This window comes from Haliotis rufescens, unplaced genomic scaffold, assembly GCF_023055435.1.
Source record: "Haliotis rufescens isolate VD_foot unplaced genomic scaffold, xgHalRufe1.0.p SCAF_1, whole genome shotgun sequence".
NCBI lineage: Eukaryota > Metazoa > Mollusca > Gastropoda > Lepetellida > Haliotidae > Haliotis > Haliotis rufescens.
The window spans coordinates 12002591-12024678 of record NW_025963779.1 but is presented as its reverse complement, the minus strand read 5'-3'; the positions used below and the strand labels follow the sequence as shown (position 1 = coordinate 12024678).

General features: G+C 41.8%; 1 protein-coding gene across 3 annotated transcripts in view; it reads right to left on the bottom strand.

The window, feature by feature from the left end:
- Positions 1-22088, bottom strand: part of LOC124147931 (unconventional myosin-Ia-like) — an 80382-nt gene that overhangs the window by 23663 nt on the left and 34631 nt on the right. For all 3 annotated transcript variants that reach the window (XM_048384272.1, XM_048384317.1, XM_048384228.1), the window contains 9 exons: positions 19921-20068; positions 19065-19287; positions 14140-14304; positions 12913-13040; positions 11824-11884; positions 10660-10715; positions 7748-7897; positions 6652-6769; positions 752-1003 (listed from right to left, as the gene is read on the bottom strand). In XM_048384272.1, the coding sequence (XP_048240229.1) occupies positions 752-1003; positions 6652-6769; positions 7748-7897; positions 10660-10715; positions 11824-11884; positions 12913-13040; positions 14140-14304; positions 19065-19287; positions 19921-20068 (1301 nt within the window). The remainder of the gene's footprint in view (positions 1-751; positions 1004-6651; positions 6770-7747; positions 7898-10659; positions 10716-11823; positions 11885-12912; positions 13041-14139; positions 14305-19064; positions 19288-19920; positions 20069-22088) is intronic.

Below are 22088 nucleotides of genomic sequence, written 5' to 3'. Positions count from 1 at the left end.
AATATGATATCACACAATCTAACAACATATCGCTCACATACAGAGAGAAAGTATACCTTGACGTGCAGGCACTGCCATAAAAAAGCCCTGTCGAAAGACGTAAAGAACACAAGCAACAAAACCCTTTCAATAATCAGAAGAATGCATTTTTAAACTACTACAACTGTTTCTTTAGCACGCTGATATAATTAGAAGGGTCTCACTGTCGTTGTGGTAAACATCACTCTCTGCTCTTTCTTTTTTTTGAAGCAAATCTGTTTTGCTGGAACTTCTAAGAATCAGTAATTCTCCTTCTAGGTTCAATGAAGACAGAGTATTTGACTTGGGCGGACGCGGCGAAAAACATCATCACTTGTCTTAACCCACGACTTTCGCTATCAGTTAAGTCACGAACCATTTTAAAGACACAATTCCACATAACAATCGTTTCCTAGGATCACCACACAGGTTAGTAGATACAGTTCACTGTGGAGATTGCAGGTCATAGATCCCTGGTGTCTCATGCTTGTCGTAAATGCAGGGTGGGGATCTGATGGCCAGTTTCTGTGACTTGGCCGACGTTCTGGGGCGTTGATCATGCTATCGACCAAATGTTTGGCTCGATAAGTTACATGCCATCGTGATTTATTTAAACCGCTAACTGCGGCGTCAAACAATATACAAACAAAAAGCGTAAATCAATGATTGGATGTGTGATGTACTGTAGGCCTGTTGTATCCTGAATACCACTTGCCGATTATATTAATCCTACCTGTCTCTCAATCTCCCTGGTGTTATGGTCGCTTTGGGCTTGACATGCGTGGTACGTTCTCAGGCCATGACTACTGACGTCATCAAGAAAGTTCGACAACTCGTCCCTGTCCTCTCGGAAGTATCGTCTCATTCTGTAAAACTTTCGCCTAGCAACGTAGCCTCGCAGCCGACTCTGTACAAAGATCACGTGACGCAAAGCCCGTTCTAGTGCTGTGTCCAAATAGTCCTGGTGCCACCAAGCTAACATTACCTGAAAATTCATTAAAATATAAAGAATACTGTTGCCAACACGAACATAAACACCCCCGGGCCTTGATGATGCATTTCGGAGGATTGCACGCAGGGTTATTGATACAATTAGTTGATGGGCAACACGTGGGATAGTGAGTGAGTGAGTGAGTCTGGTTTAACGCCGCTTTAAACAGTATTCCAGTTATATCGCGGCGTGTCAGCTTAATGTGGGAGGAAAGCCCGAAGTGATGCAGGTCTCAGACGTTTACCACTTCGGTGAAACCCACGAGCACGGGTATGGTGCTGACAAACCTAGAAACATAATCGGGGCGAACCGGGATTCGAACCCACAACCATAGGTTTCTGGTGTGCCCAAGGGACGCAACTCTGCACCGCGAATCACGGCGCCTTAGACGACTGGGCCACCCGTGCCCCCAATACGTGAGATAGTAGGAAGAGGAACGGGTGGTGGTAGATGAACGGGTATTGGATGGCTTTATAGATAGAGTAGATGGTAGAAGACTCATTATGACTAGATTGGTGGATGATACACAATCGGAAGGTAGATGACTGATTATGAATAGGGTGGTAGATGGTTCACAATCGGTAGGTAGATTATTTATTATAGATATATCTGTGGATGATACACAATCGGTAGGTTGATGATTGATAATGAATAGGTTGGTTGATGATACTGAATCGGTAGGTAGATGATTGATAATGAATAGATTGGTTGATGATACTGAATCGGTAGGTAGATGATTGATTATGAATATGTTGGTTTATGATACACAATCGGTAGGTAGATGATTGATAATGAATAGATTGGTTGATGATACACAATCGGTAGGTAGATGATTGATTATGAATAGATTGGTTGATGATACACAATTGGTAGGTAGTTGATTGATTATGAATAGCTTGGTTGATGATACACAATCGGTAGGTAGTTGATTGATTATGAATATGTTGGTTGATGATACACAATCGGTAGGTTGATGATTGATTATGAATAGCTTGGCTGATGATACACAATCGGTAGGTAGATGATTGATTATGAATAGCTTGGCTGATGATACACAATCGGTAGGTAGATGATTGATTATGAATAGCTTGGTTGATGATACACAATCGGTAGGTAGATGATTGATTATGAATAGATTGGTTGATGATACACAATCGGTAGGTAGATGACTGATAATGAATAGATTGGTTGATGATACACAATCGGTAGGTAGATGATTGATTATGAATATGTTGGTTGATGATACACAATCGGTAGGTAGTTGATTGATTATGAATATGTTGGTTGATGATACACAATCGGTAGGTAGATGATTGATTATGAATAGCTTGGTTGATGATACACAATCGGTATATAAGGTATAACAAAAGTGTGCAGTTTTAACAGGAAGGACTACTACACTGATAAATCTGGTGTATATCGTAAAAGGCGACTATGCTTGTCGTAAAAGGCGACTATGCTTGTCGTAATAGGCAACTATGCTCGTCGTAAGAGGCGACTATGCTTGTCGTAAAAGGCGACTAACGGGATCGGGTGTTCAGGCTCACTGACTTGGTTGATGCATATCATCGTATCCCAATTGTGGATCGATCCTCATGATGTCAATCACTGGGTTGTCTGGCCCAGACTCGATTATTTACAGACCGACGTCAAATAGCTGGAATATTGCTGCGTGCGACGTTTAACAACAAACAAACAAACAAACAAACAAAGTAAATCATATATCGTCAAAAGTAAAAGTGCATGTATCACAGCTTATTACCTCCCAGATCGGCCTGCGGTTCCACCTGATATGTACAGCAATATAAATAGAATCTTAATACTGTGAACAAACAGATTGGATTAAAAAGATTTAGATGCCTAGAAAATCGCGGATACTTGATAATGCTTCGCCCAAGGATACCGGTCCAAAGAAATTGTTTTGATCAAAGGAGGCAACGATGATCCAATTGCAACTTTAGTTTTTATCTTAGAGAACATGTGTTTTTAACTTATTAAAATATTAAGTAAATATTGTTTTCGCCAACAGCAAAATACCCTGATTGAGCCCACGCACATGCGTGTTTGCCCACTAGCTCTTCATCCAAAAGAATCATTTATTCACGGTATTGTATCCTGTATCTTTGCATTTCCGTTTACGTGTCGACATCGTTTTAAATTATCGCGGGTGCCTTTTCTTATAAGACGGTGTATTAACTGACTAATGTGTAAGTCAACGCACATTGCAAAAATAACAAATAAATAAAACGCAGAATTTTTTTCTTATGAAAAGATCAACACTTCAAGAAGCTTATTATAATTAGGTCGATCATAAGATTGCAACGCTGCAGGACGCTGTTATAAAGAATCATGACCAAGAAACATACTAAACATAGTAGCATCGTCAATACACTAGAAAAAAGATATACTGTTAGTCAAGATCAATAGGGATTGTTCTAGCACAATGGTTGAAACCAATTTATTGAAATGCCCACACGATTTCATTTTGAAAAGTAGAATATGCTCATAACAAAATGGGTATTTATTCAATCGATGAAGAATTTTAGAAATATTTTTCTGTTTGATTTTCCCTGTCCCTGACTTTTTCACAGCTCATACGTATAAGAAGGTTTAAATCCATGATTTACACTGATGCTTATCATGATCATTGCTGCTCCAGGGTGCCGTTGTACAGAGCGGTCTTAGAGCTATGGTGATCGTAACTCCCATACCTTAACATAGGCTTACGACGGTCATAGCGCTAAGGTTGTTTTGTACAACGGCCCACAGATGTGTGAATTTCAAGCTGGTAACTGTAGCTCTTGCATCGTTTGGCCGCTGTGAACTCCTAGTGATAGCCTAGTGGTTGAAGCGTTCGCTCGTCACGCCGAAGACCCGGGTTCGATTCCTGACATGGGTACAATGTGTGAACCCATTTCTGGTGTCCCCGCCGTGCTTTTGCTGGAATATTGCTAAAAGCGGCGTAAAACCATACTCACTCACTCTTTCATTATGAATAGGGGACACGGGTGGCCCAGTCGTCAAACGCGCCGCGATTCGCTGTGCCGAATTCCGTCCCTTGGGCACGCCAGAAACCTATGATTGTGTGTTTGAATCCCGGTTCGCCCCGATTATGTTTCTAGGTTTGTCAGCGCCATACCCGTGCTCGTGGGTTTCACCGAAGTGGGAAACGTCTGAGACATGCATTACTTCGGGTTTTCCTCCCACATCAAACTGACACGCCGTGATATAACTGGAATATTGTTAGAAACGGCGTTAAATCCAACTCACTCACTCACTCAATTCATTATAAATAACTCGACTTCAAGCCACACAACACCCACTTACTTCCCTGTAATACTACACGACATGGTAAGCCAAACAACACCCACTTACTTCCCTGTAATACTACACGACATGGTAAGCCAAATAACACCCACTGACTTCCCTGTAATACTACACGACATGGTAAGCCAAACAACACACACTTACTTCCCTGTAATACTACACGACATGGTAAGCCAAACAACACCCACTCACTTCCCTGTAATACTACACGACATGGTAAGCCAAACAACACCCACTTACTTCCCTGTAATACTACACGACATGGTAAGCCAAATAACACCCACTTACTTCCCTGTAATACTACACGACATGGTAAGCCAAACAACACCCACTCACTTCCCTGTAATACTACACGACATGGTAAGCCAAACAACACACACTTACTTCCCTGTAATACTACACGACATGGTAAGCCAAACAACACCCACTCACTTCCCTGTAATACTACACGACATGGTAAGCCAAACAACACCCACTCACTTCCCTGTAATACTACACGACATGGTAAGCCAAATAACATCCACTTACTTCCCTGTAATACTACACGACATGGTAAGCCAAATAACACCCACTTACTTCCCTGTAATACTACACGACATTGTAAGCCAAACAACATCCACTTACTTCCCTGTAATACTACACGACATGGTAAGCCAAATAACATCCACTTACTTCCCTGTAATACTACACGACATGGTAAGCCAAATAACACCCACTCACTTCCCTGTAATACTACCCGACATGGTAAGACAAACAACACCCACTTACTTCCCTGTAATACTACCCGACATGGTAAGCCGAACAACACCCACTTACTTCCCTCTACTACGAGACATGATATGCTCCTCCGACTTCACGCTGTCTGTTACTCTGCGAGTCTTTGTGAACCTCTTACGACAATCTAGAGTCTAACCTTCGTTAGCTCACTATCTGGCTTGGTCGGATTTCATACATCGTATCATTTATGTTTGTTTGTTTGTTGTTTAACGCCGCACTCAGCAATATTCCAGCTATATGACGGCGATCTGTCAATAATCGCTTCTGGACCAGGCAATCCAGTGATTAATATCATGAGCATCGATCCACGCAATTGGGATCGATGACGTGCATCAACCAAGTCAGCGAGCCTGACCACGCGTTCCCGTAAGTCGCCTCTTACGACAAGCATAGTCGCTTTTTACGGCAAGCATGGGTTGCTGAAGACCTATTCTAGCCCGGATCTTCACTGGTCCGTATCATTTATGAGCTGTACACTATAAGATTTATTGCGTTGTGGTATTAATAGGGTATCAATTTCTTACGCTCATCTTATCGCGAACACCTGGTATGATCGTTATTTTTAGTGAATAATAAAACATATGCTTTTGATGTAGTTGGACTCGCACAATGTATTTAGAGAGATAATGGATAGAGCTTTGTCGTGTTTGTTTGGCTGAGTGAGTTAAAATTTAACGTTGCATCGGCATTATTTCAGCCATATAGCGACGGCATTTTTGTTTACTAAGGTCATGTCGATTTCATTCGTCACAGTACACACGATAATATTACTGAAGGTTATCATTTTAACACAAATTTTACCATCTTGTCTCATATTCTAATGTTTCTCTGATGCTCACATATCGTGATATACCTGTAATACTGTTTAAGGCTTCGTTTCTACTAAATTCACTCACTCACTCACTCACTCACGCAAAGAAAGTATGATGTTATGGGCTATTTAAATGAGGTAAGTAGAGGAGAAATGGGGTTTAACGTCGTCTTCAAGAATATTGTCCTTCCGGGCAGTCGCTCTATCCACCAAGACCACAGAGACGGTCCTTTAATGACGTTACTCGGTAGAAGTGATGACAACTAGAAGTCTGTTTTAATCTTCACAACAGAACAGTTAAGTGAATGCATTTCGGCAAATGCTGTGGACTCGAGTGCGCAATTCGCCGTGCAGAGTAAAATCCCTTGGGCGTGCAAGGATCCTATTATCGTGGTTTCAAAACCTCGATTCGTCCTGGTTGTAATCATGTATTGTCAGCACCATACTCGCGCCCTACAGTTCCACCATAGTAATAAATATCTTCGACAAACATAACTTCGCGCTTTCCTCACACATGCTTTGTGAGCTACTTCCCTTAAGGGGCGGTCGGGTAGCCTAGTGGTTTAAGCGTTCGCTCGTCACGCCGAGGGCCCGGGTTCGATTCCCGACATGGGTACAATGTGTGAAGCTCATTTCTGGTGTCCGCCGCGTGATATTGCTGGAATATTGCTAAAAGCGGCGTAAAACCATACTCACTCCTCACACATGCAGACTCTGACATACTGACCTTCCTTTGTCTGACCTGCCACCCTCCGTCAGGGATTCCGGCTTTTCTAATTATCCGGTGGCACGCCCCCTGTGGTGAGTCGATGTGGGCAGATAGCGGGAGGCCGACAAATCTATAGCTGGAAGATTAAACTGAAGTTTTAATTTAGACATATTACCAGATTGTGTCTTCCCATCTGTCCATTGATTCCAGACATATGTGTTTTGTAATCAAAGACTTGCAAAAACGTAAAACACGTGTAGGAGGCATGATTGGTCTCACGAGGCAGATAATCAATACCCAAAAAATACATATTGGAAAACCCAAAACTAAGGTCCATTTTAAAAGGGTAGAGCTGTCAACAAATTAAAAAAAAGATTATATGAGCAACCTTGGGTTGTTTTTTTCGATTTCTAATCTGGTTTCTATTATGAGAAAACTGATTTAAAGCTATGAAACCCTTCGTTGTGGAAAGATGATGTTACACAAAGGGACAACCCCAGCATGGGTATCGATTTCACTATATTAAATAGAATGGATAGTGAAGTGAATATTGTTTCATCCAAATGACATTCCAGAAACTAGTCAACGCATGGGAGGCGTCATGCCACGCAACATATTACGTAGGCTCCCGTTGGGGGCGATGTATCGCTTACCGAGGTTGGGGAACTCTCTCTGTAATAAAACCGTGACACTTATGTTGTGTTATGAGGGCAAAAGCTCAAAGTCTTTCGGTTAATAAACATACACAACAATCAGTATTCGTTACATGGGATCCCCGCCCACTCTTTCGCCTAATTAAGTCCTGAAAGTTTTCAGAAACAATCTGAACTGGAGTTTGCAGAATTATATGGAAGTATACCCTGTCTCCACTACCAGCCCTAAACCTGGACACGGGATTCGGATTAATCTAATCAAGCTGCATGTCTGTTTCCGAATCACTTTAATGGCCGGTAAAAAATTGATAGGTTCTTTACGGCCCCGACTGTAGCACTGTTTCATCACAGGGCTCTCGTCCCCATCGTTATGTAACGTTAAATAACCAGTGTTTAGGGTTCTAAGAAAAGTTCATTTCGTTACATTACCTAGTGTGCTGGGAAGAGCGAAAGGCACAAACCGATCAATGAAGTCTCTGGTGGAGATCCTGACGGGATAGCCCATGGACCTGATGCGAGCAGCTTCAACGACGTTCATGGCAGTCAACTGTCTTGCGACGACGTCGACGTCAAACACACCAGGTTGTAACGTCATATTGGGACGGATGCACCTACACCGCAACAGTAAACTAGTTCATCAACTAACCTCAGTGAAACCTCGTTAGTCCAAAACCTCCCCTTACCGGACAATTACTGTTGAAGATGTATGTCAGAATAGCCGATCCTAACTAGTCGTTCGTCCGCAATTTGAAATTCATAATCCGAATTAATGTTTATATCTACGCATAATTAAAGGGTTACTACGACGTAACCTCATATGTTAATACTGCATTTGTTAATCCGAGCCCGGAAGATCCGGATTACAATAGGTCTTCAGCAACCCATGCTTGGCGAGTAACGGGATCGAGTGGTCAGGCTCTCTGACTTGGTTGATGCATGTCATCGTATCTCAGTTGCGTAGATCGTTGTTCATGATGTCAATCACTGGACTGTGGGATCCAGATTCGATTATTTACAGACCGCCGTCATATAGTTGGACCATTGCGGCGTTTAACAAGAAACAAAGAAAATGTTAATCCGGATGATGTCAAAGGTCATGGTACAGTCCGGATTGACGTGATTTCTTGATCTATTTAAATAAAAAATAATGGGAACTGTTAATTAATTATTTTTAAATGTTTAATGTTTCAGCAGGACCATGAAGCTCTTCTGTTATGTTTTTCACGACTTTTATTTATCGACAGTGGAATTAGTTCGAACAGTAGCGTCGACGAACATCGTCAAGAGTAAAGCTTGTTCGGATGTATAACAACTACATACAACATATAATACAATAGTGGCCTGTTAACTTGTTGACATCATAAGCAACGTTCCACGTCGGGGTACAATGCCCCTGCGAGTCAGCCCATCCTGTATAACCATACGTCACGCAGGTACGTCGGCTCTTCCGACAAGCATAATGTACAGGGGCCCATACTTCCCGGAAATTCACGGTGTCTGGTAACTAATCTATGGACAGATGGAGTAAGTGAGTGGTTTAACGCCGTTATAACAGTACTCCAGACGTCCATTCAGATTGAAGACTACTATAAGCGTTTGATAGAGTCCTATGGAGACTCAATATTTGATGCTGGGGATGTTGTCATACGAACAGAGGTGAGGTGAAATGAGGTTTAACGTCGCGTCAAAGATTATTGCACTTATATAACGTGTGTGTGTGTGTGTGTGTGTGTGTGTGTGTGTGTGTGTGTGTGTGTGTGTGTGTGTGTGTGTGTGTGTGTGTGTGTGTGTGTGTGTGTGTGTGTGTGTGTGTGTGTGTGTGTGTGTGTGCGGACTGATGCCGATTTATAGTGCTAGCACACTGAGATACCATGCCGCAGTTTAACATGAATACCCCACTCAGACACAGTATACTGACTCCGAGCCGACCAGTCCTTGTTTGAGCCCCTTAATGCCGAGCGCCAGACAGGGTAACAACAAGTTACGGAGGCAATCTCATAGGAACAGAACACCACACTTCCATGTATTACTGGCGTCTCATGATTTATAGTTAAACTGTATAGGATTCGCGCATCCCTAAGGAGCACAACTCTGCACAGCAAATTAGACGACTTGGCAATCCGTGCTATCTAACATTATAATAAATAACCATCATTATAGCAAGGGGTGAACCGGACAGTATTTCTCTAATTTGAAAGAATTGATCTTTTGATTGTGAATTGAATCCATTCTCTTCTAAATATCTCCCACAGACAGACATTCAATACAGCCCTTTGGCCTGACCCCTCGGTAATCGCTACTGTAATCAAGATTAATTCCTCACGATCTGCAACTGTCGATCGGCTGAATCTCCCCACGCTCCATAACTCAGTTTTTGCACATTAAAGAACATGTGACACATTGCCTTCATAGATTGTCCAAATCTGCAATTTGCATGTATAGTGAGTCGGCCAGATGAGATCCAGACCCTTCCACTGTGAATAGAATGATGATATAAAACACACTCTTCACTTCCCTGTTCTGCTTCCACTCTATTTACGCACACTAAAACGTATGCAAATATTACAAATACAGTGAATTCTCATTTCATATACCAAAATAGACCAATCTGAGTCCCCCACGACTTCCGTGATTTGTATTTGCTCAAGTACATTGTCCTGAGAACCTTGAACAGTTTTGCAATGCTCAATCGGTTAGCAGTAATTTCTCATGTGTAAATGTCTCTCCGCTGTGGGGAATGATTAAAACGTATATTGGTTTTGTTACCATGCTTTCGCAGAATGTACACCGAGTGGTGCGGGAATCTGACTAGGGAATTGACACTTTAGGTACAAGGAAACCTCGTTAGTGCGGACCCTTTAGTCCGGTAGCACATCCAATCTAGCACATCCTTCTGGACGGCCTTTAATTTAAAGGACAATACCCTAAACCATGATTCGATGATCGAGTTATTTGATTGCCCAGACTAACGGAATTCACTGTCCAGTACATTTAGCCGTTAAGCCGGTGTTGTGGGTTAAAGAGGTTTCACTCAAAATCTTTTATGGGGGAGGACATCAAACATTAATACCAGTATGTGTACAGTTCTGTTGAAATGTGAAAAAAATCATTCACCGTAGTGCCTTGAATTATATGAAGACCATATCGCAAATGAAGGTTCCGTTTTTCATTTAGCCCTGAAGAAAATAAGTGATGAATTTCAAATACTGAACCCACGATGCTGTGCAAGAAATATGCGTGCCTAGCGTAGGTGACTAGACGGAAAGACCACAATGACATCGAGATCAATCAATATAAGAAAACAGACGCATATGTGCATGAAGTGCTGTCCGAGTGAAAACCAGGTATGTGACAGGAGACCACTTCAACGTACCAAACATGCTGTGTTTCTCGTCCTTCTAGCCGGCGGAACATCCCTCTCAGAGCTGCCTGGAAAGGTCAGAAACACCATGATGTCAATATGGACATGAAGCTCCGATAGAGCTGCAAAGGCTCCGAAGGCCATCACTTCACCCTTAGGGACTTCTGGCCGGATGTAGAAGACATAACTGCTTGAAGAAACGGATATTTGATGATTGACAGGTTCCGGGGCCATTGTAAGGATTAACATGCCATGAGGGATTATCCTGCAATTTTAATCGTAATTGGATTTCTTGGAATATCCGCTTCATTTATTGTCAAGACCTACCTTTTCACATCGAGAATGGGCCGTGCTGGTATATCTAAAGCACAACATTTTTTACTCCGAAATAATATTCATATATAGGTGTTGTATCTACCAACCAAAACATTAGCTGTTCCTTTTCATATAATTATGTGAATGCTCTTCCGAGATATGCGAGAATGAGTGTGTGTTAACATGGTGGATTAAACTGACCTTAACGCCAACGATTGCATTCAACTGTCGTGCATAGTTTGATATGAGTGAGTGAATGTTGTTTTGCCCTGAGGCCAGCATTATTCCAGCAACATATGTATACAACGACGGCACTTAAATAATCGAGTCTGTGGCTGGCACTACAGTGGTTGACAGTAAGCAACAAGCAAAGTCTAGAGGCACGATGACATATTATAAGCTAGGTCAGCAAATTCGAATATCAACGCCAGAAAATGAACAGTGTCGATTATCTGCCGAAATAGATTCACGTGGCATCAAAAGCAAAATGGTGATGGAGATTGTACGAACGGATCACTGAAAATCAGTGATGACACCAGGTGTTCGCGAAAATGGTATCCCTGTCAAATCAAAGAATTGTCTTAAAAAAAGAAAGCGTGTGTTTTTTGTTGGCTTACTCCGCACTTAGCCGTACCCCTGCCATATGACGGCGGCCTGTAACAATCGATTTTGGACCAGACAACCAAGTGATTTTTATTATGAGCAATGATTCTCATTATGTTAGTCGACCCCTACTGAATAACATGTACAAGGATAGAGTAATGAGGGCGTAATCTGCCCCGGAATCCCCACAGTTGACACTTAATAAAACCAAATGCAATCAAAGAAGATTGCTTTACTATGAAGACTCTCTAAACTTACCGCGTATGTCTGTGTTAACGTGAGGTCATCAGATGTGTCGCCCGGATGACGAGAATGTGAACTGCCACAGTACAACCAATGATAAGTCTTTGAATGGCATCAAGAAGTGATACAAATAATGAAGAGGATTTATGTATGCAAAAAAAATTTAATATGATGAACACAACGTTTCGGAGTATATACTTACTCCATCATGTGAATAAATGCTATGAAGCATAGAACATATTTATGTACCTGTAAAAACAACATAAGAATTAACCTAACAAAGGTGGAACTTGACAATTCTCCTCCTAAACCAATGATACATTCACATGTTCTACACAACGGCAAACAATGACATTCTGAGAGCACTGGCTTTCTTTCGTCCATAAATGTAATAAGTATCATTAACCGCAGTAAGATTTGAGGGTTTTTAAATTAATATACAGAGTGTGCCTAAACATCTGAATGCCCAGGACGTTATAACAGATATTGGTGATGTTCTTCACTACAAGGAAACGGAAACCATGTGCAACAGAAAAACAGGAATCCCTGGACCACAATTAGATGATGGAAATGTATGACGAATGGTCTCTGGAGTTTTGAGGTCTTTGAGAGACACATTAACGGAGATTTCAAAACAAATTCATATCTTACAAATTACAAGAATACAAGTAAAAAATTACCCATCGCACAAGGAAATACTCTTTATTGACAATTGTGAACTTGGAACAGAGGATAATGTATGTGAGTTCAAAGAATCCTTCATTTGGTTCTATTAGTTTTTGAAGTACTGTTCATCCATTTTGACAATTAACTAAAAAAAATAATTTAAAACCTTTTCGAGAAACTGTCTCAGGAATCTTTAATAACTTACACTCTTCATCATTATTGATAAAATATTTTTATATCAAAATAAAGAAGGAATGTAGTTACGTGTATCTATTTAACCCTGAACGGAATATAGCTGGTGTGGACGGGATATCTTAACTGATGACAATTTAAAACGTCCAGCGCAGTTAAGTTTTCAGTGTGAGAGGATTTATATGGTCAACTTCTCAGTCTCTAAATCTGGATTCCAGATGGTGGGTCCTGGTAATGGCTGCTTACCTTCCATCGTGTGGCGTGGACATGAGTTCATGCAATAAAGGGTTCTGGCTGTACTCCAGAAGAGCGTCAAAGCTGCGTACTCTGACCGGCCTGTTCTTTGTCAGTAATACCTCGATGTTGTATATAACCTGTTTGAAGAACATATATTTTGAAGCACACGTGAACGGTAATAATACAAAAATCAGGATATGCACACCTAACCCTTATTATCTTTAGAACTCACGTCATCCTTCATGAGGCTATGGGGGCACGGGTGGCCTAGTCGTCTGAGGCGCCGCGATTCGCTGTGAAGAGTTGCGTCCCTTGGACACGCCAGAAACCTATGATTGTGGGTTCGAATCCCGGTTCGCCCCATTTATGTTTCTAGGTTTGTCAGCACCATACCCGTGCTCGTGGGTTTCACCAAAGAGGTAAACGTCTGAGACCTGCATCACTTCGGGCTTTCCTCCCACAATAAGCTGGCACGCCGTGATATAACTGGAATACTGTTAAAAGCTGCGTTAAACCCAACTCACTCACTCACTCAATCAGGAGGCTATTGGGTAGCCTTGTGGTTGAAGCGTTCACTCGTTACGCCGAAGACGACCCACATGTTTACAATATGTGAAGCACTTTTCTGGTGTACGCTGACCTGATATTGCTGGAATATTGCTAGAAGCGGCGTAAAACCATACTCTCTCATCTTCCTGTCGTTTACCTATATACGGATAGAGAGCGGAAGATCCGGGGTTCGATCCCAGCCGCGTCAAACCAAAGGACATGAAAAGTTGGTACTTGTTGTAACCCTGTCTGGCGCTCGGCATGAAGGGGCTAAAGCAAGGACTGGTCGGCTCGGAGTTAGTATTCAGTGTCTGCGTGGAGTTTTCATGTTAAACTGCGGCATGGTATCTGAGTGGGAACACTATATAACCGGCATTAGTCCGAACTAGTACAAGCAGTCACACACGCGTGCATGTACGTCGCTATATAATGCAATAATCTTGGACGTAACGTTAAGCCCCATTTAACCTCACCTCACCCACGAGCTTCTTTCTCTGGCGCAAGATTTGTTTCTTTCAAAATTAACGTAGACGTAGCGTGCATGACTAGTGCTGATGTGTCCAAATTAAAGGCCTCTCCCGGGAAGTATCCATTTTGAGATGACATAATCATCAGTTAACCGTATTCTTTTTGCAAATGATTGAAGGGATTCCGATACACGGAACACACATTCGAGAGCAAGCTCACCTGGCCCCGATGGTGAATGACCATGAACGTTTGACCAGTGTTATCCGTCTTCACCACTGAGGACTTCTTGCTATGTCTCCTTTTGATGTCGTTCAGCAGATCCATGTCGGCGTTCGGACTCGGGTCGGTGTTCTCGTCCATAAGACGTAGCAAGCCAATGTTGCTCTGTAAAGCAATGTGAAGAGTTTTGTGTCATTATTAAACACGACAGACGTCATGGTGGTCACAGGTATGATTTGTGTGAAGACTATCACCATTTATGAAGGGTTTGAAAAGTACACAACACAGTACTGCAGCCATACAAAGGCTAGATTATTTTTTTTAAATCCTCAAAACGAATTGTGGAATGTCGTAAAATTACTTCACCTGTTTCCTGGCTGATTTCACATCTTGGGTGAGTGAGTGAGTTGGGTGTAACGCCGCTTTTAACAGTATTCCAGTTATATCGCGGCGTTTCACATCTTGGGTTATCAAATATCAAGACATGTCCACATGAATAAAACGCAGTCTTATTCAACCAGAAACAAATACTTATCTATATTAAACTCAAAAACCCTCAGACGTCCATTTATTCAATTTAAGCTTGGATTGTTAGATCACGTGATAAAGGAAGAAAAATATCAACTAAAAAATCGAAGAAGATTATGCCCAATATGTCATTCCGCTATAGAAAATGAAAGTTATTTTACTTTTGTATGTCCTTATTATTGTGATCTAAATAACATGTTTATACAAGAACGCAAGTTTCTTGTCAAATTATCCTATGCCTGCTTTCAATTCTCTGGGATTTCATCGAAAAAGATAATTATGCTTCATATTGTTGGGGAAAACATGTCTGGCACAAAAATGACATTGTTCCAATGTTTTTTAGAGAGAAAATATTTTGACTCATAGTTTTAATTACAAAAATATCTGATTACAAAAATACCACCGCCTCCGTGGTCTAGTGGTAGAGCGTCCGCCCGGAGAGCGGAAGGTCTGGGGTTCGATCCCCGGCCGCGTCATACCAAAAGACGTTAAAAGATGGTACTTGTTGTTACCCTGTCTGGCGCTCGGCATTAAGGGGCTAAAACGTGGACTGGTCGGCTCGGAGTCAGTATACTGTGTCTGAGTGGGGTATTTAAACTATTAAAGTATTAAACTGCGGCATGGTATCTCAGTGTGCTAGCACTATAAATCGGCATCAGTCCGGACTAGTACAAGCAGACACACACACGTACATGCATGTTGCTTTATAAGTGCAATAATCTTGGACGCGACGTTAAACCCCATTTCACCTCACCTCTAATTGTGCAGGTGTACTTAAATACCTGTTCTCAAAACCAAATCCCAGGCCCCAAGGCCCTAAGCCCCCACCCTCCCCAAGAATAACAAATACTACTCCTGTGTTGGAGATGAGATTTCCTAAGAAGCAGGAGTCACTCTATTTCGTTTATATCACCCTTGATGAACAACTTAATGCGTTTCATTTTTTTTCAATCGGATATAGGTAAACATGCGCGTGCAAATAGAACTATTTCCCTTTGATGGGGCCGCGAAGAGCACGTTTTATACACAAACTTGTTAATTCTCTAAAAAGAATATGTTCTTCCATTCAGCATTGGGGTTAGATTGTTTTATATTAGGGTGTCTCACTTAATGTAGCCTTACACAAGTCGTCCAAAAACAAATTTAAACGTACCATGTAAGTTTTACAAATACCCTAATACCGGCAAATGCAAAACCACGTTTAACATGTAAAACTTCGCAGATATCAGAAACGAAATAAACGACTTTGTCAATTGGATCCGGAGTAAAAAACTTCAGACAGATACTTTAATCATGGTAATGCTGTCTTCGAGTAACGTTCCTGCTACAATGGTTCGGAAATTTGCACTTTTCATGCAAAACCAATTTGATTCACGACTTTTTAAGAAGACAATTTCAGGGCGGTTTTGAACAAATTGCTTTCTAACAAGAAATATGGTGACAGGGGAACGGACTACTGTTTTGAGTATCGGTTGGTTGTTTGGACGGTAAAAGACTTAACAAATCTTCTTTGGTCGCCATGTGTAGAATCGATAGAAAAAACGACTGGAAGGTTTTAGATAACCAGGCCACTGACGCGGGGCAATAGATGCTGGAGAGGGGCAGTTTCAAGAAACACATATACTGAACCGCAAAAGAAACGTCACCATGGATAGATATATGAGAAACCTTATTTTTCCAAACACTGTAAACATATTTTGAGACATATCAAAAAGATGAAACTTGGGAAAACTGATCATCAAGGCTGAAATTAAAGTGTCAAATGTTCTTAAAGTGAAACACAACACTTGTCTCTGAGAAAATGACATCACAAGTCAGTGTCTCGCGTGTCGGTCATGTGCATTGATGACTTCCGTGCAACGTCGATACATGGATTTGATGAGGCGGTTGAGCCCACACTCTTAAGAACGCCTGACGCAGTTCAGCTGCAGTTGTCGGCCTTGGTCGGATGTCATTTAGCCGTCTTTAATAAAGATAATAATAAGTGCATTTATAATGCGCAAGATTCCATTTACCAAGTGGATGCTCATGGCGCTACACTATTATTACCCCGGTCATTGGATCAGTGAGCACTCGATTTTCATTCTCAGCTCCCTGGGGAGTATACAACCCAAGCTGCCTGTGAGGCGCTAGAAGGTTAACAGAGGCACATTTCGAACAAAGTCACTTGCCTAAGGGGACACCACATGTGGTACATGTGCTTCAGTGTGGGGGCAGGACCGAAGCCCTAGAAACTCTCAGGAGTCAAGCTGCTGAATGTGGTCACCCATCCAACTACTCTTCGAGACCGACGTTGCTTAACTGCAAATGATTTGTGCGCTGTGCACAGGACCACGTGCCGCCACTTTGAATCTCGTCCCACAGGTGCTCAATGGGATTTAAATCGGGACTGATGGCAGGCCACTGCATGGTTCTGATGCCATTCTGCTGGAGGAAGTCCCTTGTTGCTCTCGCAATGTGGCCACGGGCGTTATCATGCTGAAACGGCTTGCGGCGACGTACCAAATGAGGTATGGCGTGTGGTCTCAACACATGATCAATGCACCGAACTGCTGTGACACCATGGCCTCTCCCTGGACAGATTTTCTGGAAGACCACAGGCCCGACGCTGCGTGCAAGACCAATTCCACCCCACACCATGATGCTCGGATCAACCCACGAGTCCCTCTCAACAACACAAGCATTTGAATAAAGTCCCCCATGGTGTCGCCGGACTCTCTCTGCCATCATGCTGTTGAGATACAGTAACGGTTCTCCTCTGAGAATGCTGGTGCTGTGTTGCCCACTGAAGACGGACCCGGCAATGACATGGTGTCAGAATGGGTCCTCGGTGTGGCCTGTGACAGTGGAGGTGTCTGTTTGTCAATCGTCGACGCACGGTGTCTGCACTAATGTCCCCATGGTCTGTCGAGCAGTTTCCGCAGCAGTAACAAAGCGATCTTGAAGAAGCTGTTGCACAAGCTGACGATCCTGACGTCGGGTGGTGACCCTTGGTCTTCCACTACGTGGTCGGTCATCTGTAGTGTTGGAGCCTGTATATGGTCCTTACGAGGACTTGAAATGCATTGGCTACTTGCCGGGCTGTTTGTACAGCTTGCAATCGTCCAAGGGCCTGGTGTCGCTGATTTCTTGTCAATCTTGGCATGTGATAACAATTCAATAACGAATGAATGTTATCCGATCTGTATGGAGATCTGTTTGGATTCTTGGATTTTTATAAGGCAAGAAGTTGGGGAACGCATTTGCATTTCAATTTCCACGGAACTCACGTGCTTCGGGTTACCATGGCTGTTGCCGTGATGCGTTTAGGCGATCGGTTTTATTGTCATCTGCTTTGGGGTTTTTCATCATCAAATTTCATTTTTCCGGACACGGTAATGTTAAATTTTAGAAACTTTTACAAAAATTACCAAGATATTTAAATGACAACTTTTCATGCAATGTTACTGGGGGTGACGTTTCTTTTGCGGTTCAGGTCGGGGTTCGATCCCCTGGCCGCGTCAATCCCAAAGACGTTACAATGTGGTACTTATTGTTACGCTGCCCGGCAGTCGGCGTTAAGGGAGTAAAACAAGGACTGGTCTGTTCAATATATTCTGTCTGAGTGGGTTATCCATGTTGAATTGTGGTATGGTATCTTTGTGGACTAGCGCTATCATGTACAAGTACGAGTGGCTGCACACAAAAGTGAAATAATCTTGAACGCGAGGTTAAACCCCACCTCACCTCACCTCACCTCACCTCACCTCACCTCACCTCACCTCACCTCACCTCACCTCACCTCACCTCACCTCACCTCACTTCCATGTTGAAATCCTATTGACATATTAGTAGATTTCGGGCTGTACAGATTGAAATGAGCCCGTTTTCATCAGACATAATGTACCTATACTACTTACATCTTTTTCAGGTGACTATTTACTTGCCCATGCATGTGTTTATGACGTGTGCCACCAATGGGGCAGGATAAGCACACCTTTTTCACACATCATCACTTTTTTAAAGTGATTCATAAACAAATGACTATGCTATAGTCGGAATCGTAAAATAGACTCTTCTTATATATATAATCTTATGATTATATATTAAAATGGTTTTGTCGCTATTACTATTCAGGTGTGATTAATCGTCGTTTAAACATAATTCCAGTTATATCACGGCGTGTCATCTTAATGTCGGTCCAGACACAGGTTGTAATCATCGATCGGTTTAGTGAAACCAAAGATAATGCGCGGACAAACCAAGGATCAGTATTCGAGGTTCGAACACAAGACCAACGGATCTGCAAGGGGGAAAATGGCGCCTCAGTGAACTGGACTTCCCATCACACCTGACATAGGTGAAGGTATTTAATATATACTGAACATATACTTATACTTATTCCTGACGCTACTTACATCATAGAAAGCATCAAGAACCTCTGAGTTGTCTCTGAATTTGGTATCAGGAACTTTGATGTCATCAGTTTGAAGGTCATGGAACTCTCGCCGGAAGACAAGTTCAGTCACGTGATCTTGGAGCCTCTCCTCCGCTAGGTTAAAATGAAGCTGCTCTAAACTGTTGGTCATCAAATTCTCAAACCCGGGAAGATCCAGAATTCCCACTGTTTTAAGTTGTTTCCTATGAAGCAAAGTGAGTGAGTGAGTGGCGCAGTACAGCACTGTACAGCACAGTACATACTGTTAAATCCCAGACGTGTATTGGTGAGACCAACGAACACGGAGATGGTGCTGACAAACCAAGAATCATCATTACGGCGAATCTGGGAATCGAACCCACGATCACAGGATTATGGCACGCCTAAGGGACACACATCTTCACGGAGAGTTTCCCGATGAAACGACTCTGCCAACCGTGCCCAACTACTATTACTCTGCAATGATGACGTCATATCGTGTCATGTCATATAGGTATAACGTCATATTGCCTCAACTAACCAATCACCTTTGGTAGCGATACAATTATCAGTATATAAATAACATAATGTTAATATGTAAGTGTATCTAAAATGCATTTTGCAACAAATTAAATATAAAAATTAAGATATTTTCTTCATGATCTCTTTTGCAAGAAAATGTGTAATATGCAGGATAACCTACTCACAACCAGGAATTACGTAAATAAACCGTATTTCCTTCTAGCCGTAACAATCAGTTCCATAGTTAGAATATATTTATATACAGAATCGGGAGAATACATTTTAAAAGGAGATAACATAAGACCTATCATGTAAATCTACAAATTGTAGCTTACGAATTGTGTCTGTACTGTCCAGTCGGAGCAAGTCTCTTATTGATTGTTTTAACCAGCCAATCAAAGAGCTGGAAATAGATGTGCCGAACAAAACTGTTCCTGGTAAGACTGGCGCCGCTTGTATCCCTCCGGTACATCACCCGCTGACCTGGAGTAGGTACAAACAGAAATAATGAGAAAGGTCACACAAGCAACATAATTGCGTCTAATTTCCTTCATATATAACCACAATGGTCATTATATATCATGTGTATGAGAATATGGAACACGACCAAGAGAGGGTCCTAAAAAAATATGTTTATACACGGCCGTTTGGATCATCCAATCCCCACTGAAGAAGCATCGCGGGTTAACATATATGTCCAGTTGTAGAATTGGTCCAGAAAGCCATTGCTTGTCGTATGAGATTATAATCCATAGCTACTTGGGTGGGTGATATTAAGCAATACCAGATGCATCTATCACCTCTGACAAGGATCCATCATAACCTGTAACCATATATGATACCTTCACGATATCCTAAAGAACTTCACGTTGTCGTAAGAGGGAAATATAGTGGGCATCTGTAGGTCATCATGGCTGACCAGCCACCAAGACTCTCACTTATCGGCATGACGTTATAGTAAGTACATTTCTGCCTTGAATAAGCTTATCTATAACAGATTAGGAACCCGCCATGGTTTCAAATGTATACTCAGAGCTCCAGATAAGCTTTTGGTGCTGTGGGTATTTTACCCATGCATTTTAAAATCATTGGGTATCAGTAATTCTATCTGGGTATTCAAATTTCTGTTACCCACTAGTTTTTACACAATGTGGGTATTTAAGTTAAATATTTAAAAACAATATTCATCAAGTCCCTGCAAATTGGTGTCGTGTGGGTTCGAGAGCTTTATAGGACTCAAAAATACCACGATACTTCCACAAGAAAGTGTGATGGCAAATGATCATGATGTAACTGTCATCGTGGAGTTTGGCAAGGTTGACGGAATGTCCGTTTATAATTTCAAAATAAGATGCTGATTTGTATATCGAATACGCAGGGTTACTTCACAATATTTTGATAATACGCACAAGTTTTATTTTTGTAGCGAATCTGTAATGTTCGTTGCGTATTTGATACGCTTGGATTTGATTTTACTGCGTATTTCTGCATTTTTTATGCGTATTTTACGCAAATACGCAGCTTATCTGGAGCTCTGCAGTATTATACGTTTACAGCAACTGGACAATAACAACCTTGAAAACACGTCAGATAGCAGAGTGGTAACTGATGCAGGATTCCAGTGTCACTGACGCCGTAGACATCTCGGACATAGAATAACTCAAGTCTATCGACACCTCATTTACTGACAACGTCAATTCAACCAGTTGCGCCATTTTCGAGCCACTGCATCTTCACGGCACTAGCATGAACGTATCACGACACTACTTTGTGTTATATGGGAAGGAACTTTTGAAATGTAGTGTACCTCGGTCAAAGTTGAGACTTCAATAGAATATTTCCACCAGATGAAAGAGAGCACGGACTCCACATCTAATTAACCAAATCTCAAGAGCCCTGTGCCCGAGCACAATCTCCTAATTATTTTAGAAAATATGTCTACAGTAGACAAATCGATTTTCAATAAAATGTTAGCTTTTTTATTTTAGGCGATTTTGGGGAGAGTTTAGACACAATGGGTTACATCAAGCTGGTTTAAAGGACATCGTCCTTATAATAGAACTGCGATTGGATCTAACGTTGAGGTTGATGTGTAAATGGTAAGGATAGGTCTTGCTTTAGCGATCGAGGTCATGCACCATGATCAGCTTGCACACCTTCATTTTAAGGAAGAGAGACAGCGATGTTCCTATTCATACCATACTATGGGAATTCTCCTATTCGTATACCAAAAACGCCTATCAACAACAGCAAGCTTTTTTTAAAATTCCAAAACAAATATCACTACTGGGAAAATGAGAGTTATCAAACGTATTGGTTGTGACCATTCTATACCAGAAATAACAGTTGTAAAACAATTCTTCAGTTGACGGAGTTTGTATATAAAAAGCGAGTGTGTTGAGCAGTTGTCAAGTTTAATAAGAACACTGATACTTCAGAGTGTGTTCTACGACTTCGCGAAGAATTAGAAATGGTCGGCTTCTTCGTATATAAAGGTCTTCGG